At 32.9% G+C, this 15,917-nt stretch overlaps 1 protein-coding gene across 1 annotated transcript; it reads right to left on the bottom strand.

Annotated features, from left to right (window-relative positions):
- Window positions 1–8,869: 8,869 nt before the first annotated feature.
- On the bottom strand, window positions 8,870–9,886 carry LOC103570361 (uncharacterized). The gene has a single exon (XM_008548071.1). It carries the CDS (start codon window positions 9,884–9,886, stop codon window positions 8,870–8,872), a length of 1,017 nt encoding a protein of 338 aa, XP_008546293.1.
- Between the last annotated feature and the right edge of the window lie 6,031 nt (window positions 9,887–15,917).

Below are 15,917 nucleotides of genomic sequence, written 5' to 3'. Positions count from 1 at the left end.
CCTTGAACATGGAAGTCACGTCTTTATTATTTTTAGGAACTTCAGTTCTCTTAATTTTTTTTGGCAGAGTCGATTGAATCACTGGTTTATTCCCAAAACATCGCTTCAGTGCTGGCTTTTCTATAAACAATTGTTTCTTTTTATAATTGAGATCAGTACCATTCTTGACTGGTATAGGTATTGGATTATTTCTTGCAGTTGTAAAACCACTATCCAAACTTAAACCTGAAAAGATGAATATTATTATTGTAAGGTAGAATCAAAGTGTAAATTTTAGGAATTAAATAGATAATTTTACCTTGTGGAATGGAATTTACATTATCAACAGTAAAATCATCATCGAAATCTGACTAATTCACAGCTAAATCGGGATCATCAATGCTAGTGTCATCAGTCACTTGTGCACTCACTGAAAAGTTTTCTTGAAGGTTGGCTTGAGGTTCGTTGATTACTCTTTCCATTGTTAGTGGATCTTTTGGCAAGTCTGTTCGAGGTTTGTTAGTATTTTGATGTATACTTATTGATGGTTTGTTCATTGATACGGCGCTGGGTACTGCTGAACTCGTTGATGCTGTACTCATAAATGGTTTTGTTAGATTACTTTTTTGTGATTGTTTAATGATGTCATAAATCATTTGTCAGTTGTGTATCGAGTTTTCAACAGAACCTTGTGCTGTAGCATCAGATCACCATCTACCCAGTTGTTTAATCATCTGCACATTTGCACCTGAGTCGGAAAGAAGTGTAGCTGATGTTCTCCGGAAACAATGACCAGTAAATCTTTGTGAATTTGGCAACTGCAGAAAAGTCGGGATTTTTTCTAGAACTCCTCCGATTTTATGTCTACCAATGTTCTGTCGATAGCACTTTCTCACCGAAAATCGAATAAAAAATTTTTCTGAGAATTTGTCTGGTGGTCTTAGAGAGATGTATTTTTTTACTGTCTTATAAAACATGCTTCATATGACAAATTGACCAGGATAATCATTTTTATTTTCAGTGATAGATACTAAATATTTGTCTTCTAAATCTTCCACGTCTTCAAAAAGCATTTCTGAGATTTCACTGCACCTCATACAGCCAAAAATTCCAAAGATGAGTATAACCTGAAAAATTTTAATAATCTGTATCAAATTTCAGTGACAAAAAAAAAGTATCATCTTAATAAAATAATATTGTAAATAATTATTACCTTTATAGCTAAATAAACATTATCTGGAGCATCGTTCATGAATTGAATTATTTGTGGCCATCTTAGTACAGAAGTTTTCCTAGGTCTGTAACCTTTAGCATTATTTTTTATCAAACTTTTTAAATTTAAAAAATGACTAATGTTAATGTCGTCATTTACGCTCAAAGTCTTCTTCAGCATACTTCACACACTCCATAAAGTTGGCGGTTTGAGTTTTGCTTTTAGGCCTTCAAAGTAAACAATTAGATTGTTTTCTTCGGACCTTCATAAAGATTTTTCATGTTCCTCCCACCATGTTTTGTAGGTGTTGTAAACTAGTAAATACCAATCGGCAGATTTTTTTGCAATTGTTTTAGTGCGTACAATCTCGTGAGCTTCTTCATCAAAATTCTTAAAAACCTCGTCCTCGTCCAAAGAACCATCAGATGATGAATCATCCATATCAATATTATTAGCAGTCAGTCAGATCAAACTTGATTTATAAATTTTTTTATTAAAACACAGTTGGCCGTTAACACTTTCATAACCACAAAAACAAAAATGATTTAAATTGAATTAATTAATCTATTATTTTACATCACACAATCTTGACATTCAACTTTCTATTAACAATATTATGAAATATTCAATGTGTGATAAACGAATGAAATGCAAGAGGTTATGTAGAGACGTACGAGTTAGTTGCTGGTATTGCAAACAGCGTGCTTGTCAATATAGCTATTGCTCTACAGAGCCACAAAAAACACGTAGTCCACCAGAGCACGCTGTAATCCAAACGAGCCACAAAAGTCGTAGTTTCTGGCGCGAAACGCGGCACGAAAGTACGTATTTTCGGGTCGAGGATCAAGAAAAAAATCTTGTGACTAGCGCTATACAGTTTGGATACTGTCGTAATGCTCTATAGCTATTTGAAGGTTAATTAGGTTAGATATAAGGTATCGCGATGACATTAACAATATCGCGAACGGGGCCAGAATATATCACTACGGTTGCTCTTCAGACTGCTATACGATATCTATACAGACTGCCGCGAGGAGATATATAGATCGTTCTCTTAATGCAAACCCACGTTGCGATACTTTAGATGCTTCCAATTATAAGAATTTTTTTTTTTCGTGTAATGGAATTGGCCTAAAGTTATGTTTGAATTAATGATTGATAAATTATTTAAATGATAGCTTACAATTCATTCTATTTGAGAGTATTCATAAGAGTGTTGAAATGATTGGGTGTGAAAAAAATACACAGAAAAAAAATTTTTGTGAGCAGCTTAAGACGTTTTCCTGATCGGCATTATAGTCGTTAAACTATTTGTAGGATAATATATTGGGGTTCATACAATGTAAAAAATTTGATGGACTCGTGTAGTGTAAAATGCCTCGGTGTAAAAATTTTGGTGTGAAAATTACACCGAATCCCGTGTAAAATTTAGGTGGTGTGAATTTTTATTTTTTACACCGCCAAACGTGTAAATGTATAAATGTATAATAAATAAACGTGTAAATGTATAAATGTAGGGGAAGTGTGGGGGGGGGAGGGACAAATGGGCCCCTAAACTTTTGGATACCTTGAAATATTTGGGGGCAAAATGGGCTCCCCACTATTTTTAACATGGAAAGTGTTTGGGACGTGGGGAGAGGTAAAATAGGACACTGAAGCAAAATGGGCCACTAAGGAAAAATGTCCCCTCCCCCAAATTTTAACATGAAAAGTGTTGGGAGGGGGGGGGTAAATGGGCTGCCTAGACTTTGATAACCTATGAATATCTTTTAGCCAAACGGGTTCCTAAAATTTTTTTAACACAAATGATTAAAGAATTATGATAAGGGGTTTATTGAAGGGGGGTTTATTTGAAACATTATATGTTTTGGCGTGAAAATTTAATTTTTGTAAAATAATCGAATAGTAATTCAACAGAAAACTCTGAATTAAGTTATTTTAAGGTCCAAATCTTGACTATCAACTCTTTTTTATACTAAATACAGTAGACTCTGGTTATAAGTTACGTCGGACGCTCTACTCACTCTCACGTCAATATCTTTTTCTCCTGTAAGTAAGAGTATAGACAGAAGTATAACTGATAACCAGCGTGTATTCTATATAGCAAAAAGCTTCAAAACATAAAACAATCGAGAAACATACATTGAGTTTCGTTGGGTGCCCGTTCTATCCAACTTTTCAGGATTTTTTAATTTTGATAGACACAGCAAATTAACATTAAATTTCAGCAGAAGGAAAAAAAAGTGAAACAAGCTGAAAAACTCATATTATACAAATTTTTTGAGGGGGGCCCATTTTGCCCCCAAATATTTCGAGGCATCCAAAATTTTGGGGGGACCATTTTACCTCAGTAGCTCATTTTGTCTCAGTGGCCTTTTTTGCCTCAGCGTCCCATTTTGCCCCTCCCCCTGTCCAAACACTTTTCATTTTAAAAATTTTAGGGGGCCCATTTTTTCCCTCCCCCTACCCCTATATATATATATATATATATATATATATATATATATATATATATATATATGTACGTATATATAATCACTTATAATATTAATATACTTATTAACTAAGGGTCATATTTAAGTAACTAAAAATACACCGAGTAACACGGAACGTTGTAAAAAAGGTAGATTATGCCGTCTTAAAATTACGCGGAGGGAAAATTTACACCGAGAGAATTTTAACACCAACATTTCATACTACACGGCCGTGTGAAGCCCTCCGGGTCCAATTTTTACACCGAAATTTTTTGCAGTGTATGATCATGAAGTACTCCCAACACGTTTGCACTTGAAATCTGCAATAAAAGAAGAGTATTTTGGAGACAACTTTTTCACCAGCTGAGCTCAGAAATATATCTAATGTTTACATGTCCTGTAAATGATTGTCTCCGGGGTTAGTCTAGTGATACATTATGTTTTTAAACATAGTTTGAAGTTTTATCATTTATTTTAATCATAACATATATATATATATATATATAGAAAGAGAGAAAGAGAGAGAGCAACTCGCTGCGCAAAGTTCCATTCACGCATACACCAGACTCGCAAACAGATTGCTAGGTTGAGTCGAATATATTGAAATAATCTCGGTAAATACGACAAGTTCGGTTATGAAATTTGCCGAAGGGCTTGTGACGAACGTTGGCAGCCTTCTCCCACTCTTTCTCTCTCACTCATCCTCTCATCTCATGCTTCTCACTGTCGCTACTCCCCACCAATACTTCTTGTCCTCCCCGCGGTAAATTTCGTCTCGCCAAGCTGCTTCAAGTGATATTTGCTCAAAATCGGTTCAATAGCAACTTGGGTACTAGAATCTATTCGTATCTTATACATTTCACATCAAACTGTTCTATAAACTATCTCTTACAGTAAGTTTTCTCTAGTTACCGCAAACCAATGCTCACGTTCAACTTGCATCACGTTATTTGTTGGGAGATAGTTTTGTTTACTGATAACCAGCTATCCGCAATACGAGCTATTACGCTTTGAAATATACATCCATGTATTATATTTACTGGAAAAAAAGAAATAAATAAAAAAATATTATACCTTTTATACAAATTACATTTATTATATTTTTACACAATTACAATTAGCGTGTTAAAATGAAATAATATATAAATAACTTGACAGCTATATGTTTGTTATGCAACATACGCATTATAAAATATTGTACAGAAAGGATTGATTTCTTTTTGATACCTTTGAAAATTTAAACTGGTTTATCTGTTATGTATACATAATATACATGTTATAAATTTAAGTCACAGTAGACAATTGAAAAGTGAATACGTTTTGGGTACATGGATTTTAAAATGATGTATAGGTACAAATGGAAACTTATATAACATAGTAGGACAATTAAACGTTAAACTACCCCTCAAGGGCATCCGGCACCCTTAATGCGTTCTTTATGGCGATTTAATGCTCCTAATATTGCATAGCGACCCTTGTTTATACCAGTTCAGCGCTTCCCATTTTCGTTTCGTCTGTTTATCTTCCTACATCATTTTTACTTTACTCTTATTCTTTCGTTAAACCTCTCAAGTATTTTATTATATTTTAATACATATTTATTGTCGTTATACGATTGAATAACTAAATTCAAATTAAAAAATCAAAACTAGATAAAATATTTCTTAAAATGGTAGAAATAAAATATATATCGAGATTAGTGATTGAAAGTCATTGCAGTATGTCATAATGACATTTTGGCCTGAGAACCCCTGGAAACTGGAAGGGGTGCATGGGAAAAGTTGGTGGTGTGTTTGCTCTGGAGATCTATCAGTCGAATAATGTAATGCCGACAGCTCTATTCAGCCGTTTCTAATATATCTGTCACCGTATTGGAGGCGTTGTTTGGTCAAGCCTGAGGCTTGATACTTGATTAAATTACTAAATTGTTAATTAACTTGGTTTTATTTAATTTATATTTCTGAGTATATATTTAGATAGTTATACATACATTTCAACTTTATTATTGCTATTATTATAGTTTTTATTTCATGTGATTACAAACAACTTATGAAATTTTTTTAGTTATTGAAGAGCAAGACTGATTCGCGGCAATGATTCATCGTCGAGATCAACTTCCTAAAAATGTAACAATTCAAAAATAGTGTAAGCATTGTTTGAAAACAATAAAGTCGTGTTTTAAAAAAAAATCGGTCTATCGGTTGACCCTGCTGGCCAGCCCGAAAACTTGCTGCTGAAACTTCTCGTTGAGCTTGAAAATATTGTTGTGAATACATTTTCAAGCTCTTCGAGCTCAAAAATACTTTTGTATGCCCTTGTTTTCGAAAAAGAAAAAAAACGTTTTTTACGATTTTTTCTCCGACGATATCTCTCAAACGAATTGACTGATTGAGATGGTTGAGGTCGCAATTGACGCATTTTATTGAATTCTAGAGCTGATCAGATTTTGGAATTGATTTATCTAGTCGTTTTTGAGAAATTTCAAAAAAAGAATTTTGTTTTTAATTCTTCCGTTCAAGGTTTCTCTTGAAGGAATGAACCGATTTTGATAGTTGGGGTAGCATTCGACGCGGCTTATGAAGTTTTACAGCTGATTTTAGATTCGATTCACCATGCACATTAAAAGTTATCCAGAAAAAAAATTTTTGGCAAACTTTTGTTTTTGAATATCTCCGGTCCCAACCTACCGATCAAGCTCAATTTTTCACAACTTTTCGAAATTAACAAAGTCAGAATAGCTTCCTAGAACCTCATAACGTCAAGATCTGATAGAAATTTGATTTTCGAAAATCGGACTGAAGCCAATAACTTCCCGGATTTTGAAAATTTTCAATTTTTTTAGCGGGAAGTTAAAAAATATCATGTTATTATGGTTATTACTATTATCGATAATAAAATACAAAATATCATTATAAGTAAATTTTTCAATTGGTGAGGCGAAATAAATTATGTGGATTGATGTATATTTATAAGACATTGCTTGTGAAAGCGTGATGTATTTCTGCAGCGGAAGGATCAAATCGTTGTCCTCTTCTTATTCTTATTCTTCTTTTATTTTTCTTTTTCTTTTGGTTTTTCTCTTCTATCTCGACACTCTTGGCGCGTCGGTAAACTTCAAGCGTCTTTGCTGCGATTTTTCTCAAGAGGGTCTCATTTCTTTTTAAGCCGTTGACAATGCGGCAAATGAACCGAATTTGCGAAACTCTGAATTCTACTGATGGTCGAATGAGCTGCAGCCTTTCAACAACTGATGCAGTGGCACCACATGGTCGCCTTAGGCGTTAGAACTAACACTATTCAATGTGTCAAGAGAAAAAGATTTCACTTATCGTCTCTCTCATAATACCTATTTGCTTGCGATGCTGATTCGACAGATTCTACTGGCACTGCTCTGCTAGTGTAGACATCTCTCAAAACAATCGGGACTGTTTCATCAAGAGTTCATTAAGAATATACACCAGAAAATTTGATTTATTTGTTATGTATATATATATATATATATATATATATATATATCAGTACAAAACCCATAAATGTTTTTTATGGCAATTACAAGTGAAAGCTACTTTTTCCTGAATACCGAGAGTTTGTTCGGTAGGCATCTTGAGGCCTATAGCCTCTGACGTCAGAAGCTACCCCCAGCCCGTGACGAGGTTCACCCCCACTAGAAAAGGGCAAGTTGGACATTGAGGCGTTCGAAGACGGGACATTCCAACGGGACCCTCCGAGAGGACCCAACGTGACGTCATCTAACTGTTCTCACTCTTACCCTTATTATATTACTTATCATCAACTGTCCATATTATACGATTAGTTGTCGGGTTTAATAATGTTTAACTTAGGGGTTTGCGAATACTCGAAACTTCGAATTATTCGAGGCGAATCGAATCGAACAATTCGATTCGAGATTCGCCTCGAATATTCGGGATGTTCGAATAGTTCGAAAGGTCCGAATAGTTCTAAGGATTCGAATAGTTCTAAGGATTCGAATAGTTCGAAAAATTCGAATAGCTCGAAAGAACTCCCTATAAGCCTATAAAAAAAAACATTTTTTTTATTTTCTGTCAAGTTATGACCTCTATAAAGTTTTTATCATATTTTAGGCTAATATGTGGGGTAAAATGGACCACTTAAAAAAATCGTAACGAAAAAATTAATTAAACGGAAAATAAAAAAAATAATTTTTTCATAGCAATTTTTTTGAGTGGTCTATTTTACCCCACATATTAGTCTAAAATATGATAAAAACATTAGAGATCATAACTTGACGGAAAATGAAAAAAAAAATTTGCCTGAGTTTTGAAGGGGGCCCTCGTGCCCCAGGTTCCTCTAATAGTTTTTTGAATTAATGAAGCCATAAATACTACATTTCTTAGATGCAATAATATTTGCCGAAGATTCGAAAAAATTTCGAACTATTCGAATCTTCCGAACTATTCAAATATTTCGAACTATACGAATCTTTCGAACTATTAGAATCTTTTGAACTATTCGATATTCGACTCGAATATCGAATCGAATCCAACTATTCGACTCGATTCGATTCGAACAAGATTCACACAGCCCTAAGTTTAATTGTTAAATAAATATTTGGTTTTATCTACTAGCATGTAAAATATATTGAAGTGTCCTTCTTACACAAGTAACCAAGTATTTCATGTTATAAATTTGATATCTCAAAATTATTAATAATAGGAATAATAATAATAATGAAATGAATGAAATGAGGAGAGATTCGACCCCTTTTTAGATATAGGGCCAAGCACTCAGTTCTTTTGAACCATTGTACTCGGCCCTACTTGATCAAACTCGTTAAATTGAAGGTTGGATGGGCAGCTTAATAGATTTTGAAAATCGTAGAAATCCGCCCATACCAACCTCCAAGAAAGTGGGCTGTTCCATCACAGATCCCCAGGACGTTTTTACTAACATCCGTTAAGGCTCTGCACCGACTCAGCAGATGAAGAGGAGTTTCTTCCTCTATATTACATCTGGGGCACACCGAATCCTCGGTGATGCCTATAAGCTTCAGATGCTTCCCGGTGAACCAATGTCCTGTGACAAGCCCGACAATAACTGTCAGTTTGTATCTGTCGAGCTCCAATAGACTGGAACCTAGTATCTTTGATGGCCCATGAAATAGTGCCTTCGTATGTTGCATGCCTCCGGCCTCGAGCTACAGGTCTAAGAACCTGTTATAGGTTCATTGAGCCAAGTGGTTTTTGATGAACCACAGAGGCACCGGGATTGAACAGGCTGGCTCAGGATCCGTCTTACACGCTTCTGCTCTTGCCAGTTCATTTGCAATGTCATTTCCTTTAATACCGCTATGACCCGGTACCCAAACGAGATTGACATAGTTAACACTCGCTAATTTGCTAACAAGCTCAATGCATTCCCGTACCAGCTTTGAAGTCACCACGGCAGATGTGAGTGACTTTAGAGCTGCCCGGCTATCACTGCATATGTTTATGTGTTTGTTCCTGTGATTCAGCTCTGAAACGTGCTTAACACAGGACCAGATCGCATATACCTCTGCTTGAGAAATAGAGGCGGTGTGCCCTAGCCTGAGAGATATCTCAGTTTTGGGTCCGACGCTATAAATTCCTGCTCCTGTTCCCTCCAACCTTTTAGACCCGTCCGTAAACCAGACCAGCCCCTTGGGGGACAGGAGATCGTTGCCCCCTTCCTTCCATTCCTGCCTGCTCGGAAACAGGACCTTGTAGTTGGACCTGAAGTGGTAGCTACGAGAGCCATAGTCCCCTCCCTGGGACAGAATCTCCCCGAGATCTCTGTTCCGCAGGATGGACTCATGTCCCGTCCTAGCACTCGACCACAGGCTAACAAAATGAAGTCTCAATGCTGTTTTCACAAACAGAGATTCAATAGTTATATTTGGAGAAACTACATTCAGAAGTGCCCCGATTGCTAGGGTGGAAGTTGTTTTAAACGCTCCTGTTATACCTAGCATTGCAAGCCGATAAACCTTATTTAGTACCTTGATGTTAGCGTCCCTTCGTATCGCGGGCCACCAAACAACAGAGGCGAAAGTTAACTGGGGTATCAAAATAGCCGTGCAAATCCACTTGACTAACTTTGGTTTGAGACCCCACGATGTGCCAAATACTCTTCTACAGGCCCAAAAAGTGGCAGTAGCTTTCTGAGCCTGCTTCCTGATATGGCTTCTCCTGTGTCCAATGGCCCTACCATTGAGGTCCATGAACTGGGGTACTCCTTCTCCCCCTCCCCACCACTGAGGGATCCGGTAGGCTCCTCTGCTGGAGAAGGTGCAGGTGGAACGACCACAATCTCTGGGAGTATGAGTTCAGTGCCAGTTTCCTGAGCAGCATCAGCCGCTTCAGTCTGCTGGCCCTGCTTCCCTACATTTGCCTATGCTGGAGGCATTGCTCCGGAAGTGGACTTCTTTGCCGTTCTAGCAACCCCTCCCGAAACGCCCCCACCCGTCCCAGCCACGCTCTTGGTGGAGGCCTTGTAAAAACAGGCCTTACCCAGACCGAAGTGGAGAGAGTAGTTGCACCCCGAGAGCACCGCCAGCGACTGCTGGTCCACTCCAAGAACAAGGTGGACGGCTTTGCCTACTACCCGACAATCCCAGACCCGCCACAATTGAGTGCTGAACCCAGGATTTGGTCGTGCCAGCCTGATCAGGATGACCTTGGTTTCCTCAGTGGTGCCAAGAACCGCCGTCAGCTTCTTGAGTCTAGGGAGTTTCTCATTCGCCAGAGCCCGAAGAAGGAGCCCCCCTCTCCCCAACCTCAATAGCCGGGAAAGTCCCTAGCAACCACTTTTTGGCTTTGTCATCGGCACAGGTAACCCACAGAGCTCCCTGATCCCACCGGCAACCATCAAAGCACAGAACAGACTGTCCTGTGGGGACAGCATGCAGTGCCATGACTAACGCCTGTGTAACCAGATCACTCGTCTCCTTGCTCAGCATCGTGCCAGGGTAACCGGAAGGTACTATGGCTACCTTCCTGTCAGCCCTAACAGCGTCGCCGAAACCAGTTGACTTGTAGGTCACCTTGCCGCGATTTACAACCTTTTTCACCTCTGACGGGGTTTGGTCCTGCGGCCTGGGCCTTTTAGGGCAACCCTCTGCCGAAAAGCCATCCCCCACCGAGGTCACATAAGTAGCAGGAGAAAATTCCCCGCCGCTCACCGCCGAAAATGGTTTCCGTGCAGCCAGTTTGGCTTTCCAGGCCCTCTTTTTAGCAACTCCACTGCGATTCTTCTTCTTCCCTTCATCAGTAAGGGTCACAAAAGTCCCGGCGTTAGCTGAGCCTCCCGTGTCCTCCACGACGTCAATGAGGACATTAGGAAGATTGGAGTCTTCGTTTGAAGCCTCCAATCCTGAGGTTTTGTTCGTTGATTTTTCCATTATTCGTCCCACGACTAATCAGGAAATATAGGTCACCGCCGGCAGAGCCTGTTGACATGCGGAAGGTGCATAGATACAATGGGGTTGCACCTGGTGCCCCAAGGTGCACGACACAGTCCCCCTGTGACATCCAGCCCGCGGCACGATCGCTTACACCTTGGCTTGGGAAGTTGGTCGGCGACATGGCCTTGGTCCCCCTGGTCGTCCCTTTCCTTGGTCGTCCCCCTATCCGCCACCTGAAGACGCGCCTGGTAGGAACTCAACCATGTTGCCCGCTCTCTTTTACGGAGGTTAGACAACCCGGGAACAATAATAATAATAATAATTATAATAATAATAATAATAATAATAATAATAATAATAATAATAATAATAATAATAATAATAATAATAATAATAATAATAATAATAATAATAATAATAATAATAATAATAATAATAATAATAATAATAATAATAATAATAATAATAATAATAATAATAATAATAATAATAATAATAATAATAATAATAATAATAATAATAATAATAATAATAATAATAATAATAATAATAATAATAATAATAATAATAATAATAATAATAATAATAATAATAATAATAATAATAATAATAATAATAATAATAATAATAATAATAATAATAATAATAATAATAATAATAATAATAATAATAATAATAATAATAATAATAATAATAATAATAATAATAATAATAATAATAATAATAATAATAATGATAATAATAATAATAATAATAATAATAATAATAATAATAATAATAATAATAATAATAATAATAATAATGATAATAATAATAATAATAATAATAATAATAATAATAATAATAATAATAATAATAATAATAATAATAATAATAATAATAATAATATTAATAATAATAATAATAATAATAATAATAATAATAATAATAATAATAATAATAATAATAATAATAATAATAATAATAATAATAATAATAATAATAATATTAATAATAATAATAATAATAATAATAATAATAATAATAATAATAATAATAATAATAATAATAATAATAATAATAATAATAATAATAATAATAATAATAATAATAATAATAATAATAATAATAAAAATAATAATAATAATAATAATAATAATAATAATAATAATAATAATAATAATAATAATAATAATAATAATAATAATAATAATAATAATAATAATAATAATAATAATAATAATAATAATAATAATAATAATAAAAATCCCGAGAAAAAAAGTTCTTATATGATCATATATAAATCATATAAAAGTGGCTCATATAAAATCATATAAAGTTTTATAATAAAATTGGTCCTATAAAAACTTATATGGCTTTATAAAATTTTATATAATCATATAAAATCTTATAATATCATTTAAAGTCTTATATAATCATATAAAGATATGTATACCCGGAAAAAAATGATTTTGTCTAATTACGCATATAATAACCTATATATGATTAGATCTAAAAATTGGCAGGATCTGATGACATGTAATTATATATAATCATGCATGAACGAATTTGAAAAAAAAATATAGTATTGGTTAACTGCTATTTTGCTAAGGGGTCACCCATCCAACTTATGTACTACCTCGATGCTGTTCAACTTTCAATATCGCACGTCCGTCGTCTGCTTCTCTAGTCTGCTTTACACTTATCAATATTTTCAAACCATAGCATATGACTTAAATCAAATAATCAAATTGATACATCCTACATAAGTAATGCACCAAATATGATTAAATTTCATCACATTTGTGTTTTATATAAAATTTTAATTTTTTTTAAGATAACCTGCTCATAAGACCATAGAAATTTATATCATAATTATGAAACTATGTAAACTTTCATATAATCATATATGATTTTATATAACCTTATTAAATTCTTTTGTAATTATACAAATTTATTTATAACTTTAAATAAAATCACATAAATTTTTATGAATTATCGGAATTCTTATAAGAATTTTATAAAGTCATATAAGAATTCATATGATCATATATGATCATACATGGTTATGTATAACCATCGAGAACGTGCTCTTGTAATTTCATAATGTTATATATATTTTAATATATGGTAACATGAAATTTAAATTCATAAAAATTTTATAAGATTATACGAATTTTTATAAGAATTTTATAAGAGTTTTTATATAATCATGTATAACTTTATATATGTTATAAAATTCTATCTGGTAATGTTATAAACTCATATATAACTTTATAAAAAATCACATCAACTTTTATAAGATTATATAAATTGTTACAAGAATTTTATAAGATCATATGAGCTCTTATATGATCATATATGATTATATATAAGCATTAGAGTGGCGCAAAAAAACCGACTATTTTTTTTTTTTTGAGTCTCTTATGAAAATTTGTTGGTTTACGATGTTTTAAGAAGCCTCTCCAAAAATCAGCTCGATAAAAAATTTTCAAGAGATCGCTCACGAATTTTGAAAATATCAAAAATGATCGAAATTTGAATTTTTTATTTCAAAATTTTTTCTTTCTCGTAGCAGCAATAGTTTATATTTGTGAAATCATGGCCACGCTGAAAATTTAAACCCAAAATTGAAATATTTAAACCTTGCTCAAGAATTTAGAATGTTTCCGAGTACTGTTTTTTGGACGTTTTCGAGCGACCTTTGAATATTTAAAATAAAGCTTCTCGATTTTTTCACCATCAATTTTCATGACAATGAATAAAAATATAACCCGAGAAATAGAAATAATAAGTTATTTACATGCGTTTTTATTTTTTAATTCAATTTGTAAGTTTTTTGGCTTACTCAGAACTTACCAAATTTTATTACTTAAGACTGTCCTGTATATTTTGGTTATGAAAATGTTATATTTTAATGAAGTGACAATAATTGAGTTATAAAAAAATACAAAAACCAATTCAAAATATTAGTTACATATTATTAGTTAATATTCAAAATTCTTGAGCGCCGTTTTAATATTTGAATTTTGAGCTCAAATTTTCAGCATAGTCATGATTTTACAAATATAAACTATTGCTGCCACGAGAAAAAATTTAGAAATTAAAAATTCGAATTTCAATCATTTTTGATATTTTCAAAATTCGTGAGCGACCTCTCAAAAATTTTTTATCGAGCTGATTTTTGGAGAGGTTTCTTAAAACATCGTAAACCAACAAATTTTCATAAGAGACTCGAAAAAAAAAATAGTCGGTTTTTTTGCGCCACCCTAATAAGCATATGAAACTTTTTTTTTGTAATGTTATAAAATAATATATAATTTTATATATAATCACATCAATTTTTATAAAATCCTTATAAGAGTATATGAATCCTTACAAGAATTTTATAAGATTATGTAATCTTCCATATAATCATATATGATTTTTATATATTTCTTACAGATCATATATAAGCATATATGTTTATATATGATTATATAAGAACTTTTTCCTGGGTTTATATAAAATTACATCAATTTTTATAAAATCCTCATAAAACTATATAAACTCTTATAAGATTTTTATAAGATCATATAAACTATTATATGATCATATATGATTTTATATAAACATATCAAATTTTATCTAGTAAGGTAATAAAGTTATATACAACTTTATATAAAATCATATCAATTTTTATAAAGTCCTTATAAGAGTATATGAATTCTTATAAGAATTTTATAAGATCATATAAGATTTTATGTAATCATATATGATTTTTATATATTTCTTATATGATCATATATAAATTGTATATGAATATATGTTTATATATGATTATATAAAAACTTTTTTTCCCGGGATAATAATAATAATAATAATGATAATAATAATAATAATAATAATAATAATAATAATAATAATAATAATAATAATAATAATAATAATAATAATAATAATAATAATAATAATAATAATAATAATAATAATAATAATAATAATAATAAGAAGAAGAAGAAGAAGAAGAAGAAGAAGAAGAAGAAGAAAAAGAAGAAGAAGAAGAAGAAGAAGATGAACAACAACAACAACAACAACAAATTGAGCAACATATATAAAGATATAATCAGAGAAAAATTTATTACAATTTAGTCTATTTGTTGTGGGAAAATTGAATGAAGTTATGTTTTGTGAGATCAAATACGTCGAGTGGTAGAGACGATGAGAGAATTGCTGGACGATGTTTGCCAGTTTAATGAGTTTCATAACGGGCCAATGAAATTTTCCCAACAAAACGAAAGTTCATTACGAGTCGCGAATGGGGCATCAAGGCGACCACAAAACGCTTAGCCATCTGTGAGTTTTGTATGCAATAATCATTTTATAAATGATGAAAAAGATTGAAAAATTATTTTATTCCCTCTTTTAGTGTTATGTTCATGTAGTTTATGTCTCTATGTATGTGAACATGTCCGCATATATATATACTTTAGGGAAGCATATCACAAAGCATTCCTGATCATTTTACCATACTCAATAACAAAATGTAATTTCCTGTTTCAGAATAAATTAACGCTTGAATATCTAATTAGTACTTAATAATAAAAAAATATTAAATAAATAAAATACATATACAATTGATACAATACAGAATGTAAATTTGAATACAAGAATTATGTACTCATGATATAATTTAAATACCATATGATTTTAGTAAATGAAAATTAGATGTGACAAAGTACGTGAAACGTGTAGAAGTAAAACGTGATGGCCGCGTGACGAGAAATAATGTTTTTGTTTTTTACTGAAACGAGAGTTAAAAATTGTGAGTATACAACATATTCAGAACTAACGGGTCTCGACGCCATGCCTGAATACGTTGTTTGTTTTT

This window comes from Microplitis demolitor, chromosome 7 (genome assembly GCF_026212275.2).
Source record: "Microplitis demolitor isolate Queensland-Clemson2020A chromosome 7, iyMicDemo2.1a, whole genome shotgun sequence".
Lineage (NCBI taxonomy): Eukaryota > Metazoa > Arthropoda > Insecta > Hymenoptera > Braconidae > Microplitis > Microplitis demolitor.
The sequence above is the reverse complement of the archived record's forward strand: the minus strand, read 5'-3'. Positions and strand labels throughout refer to the sequence as shown.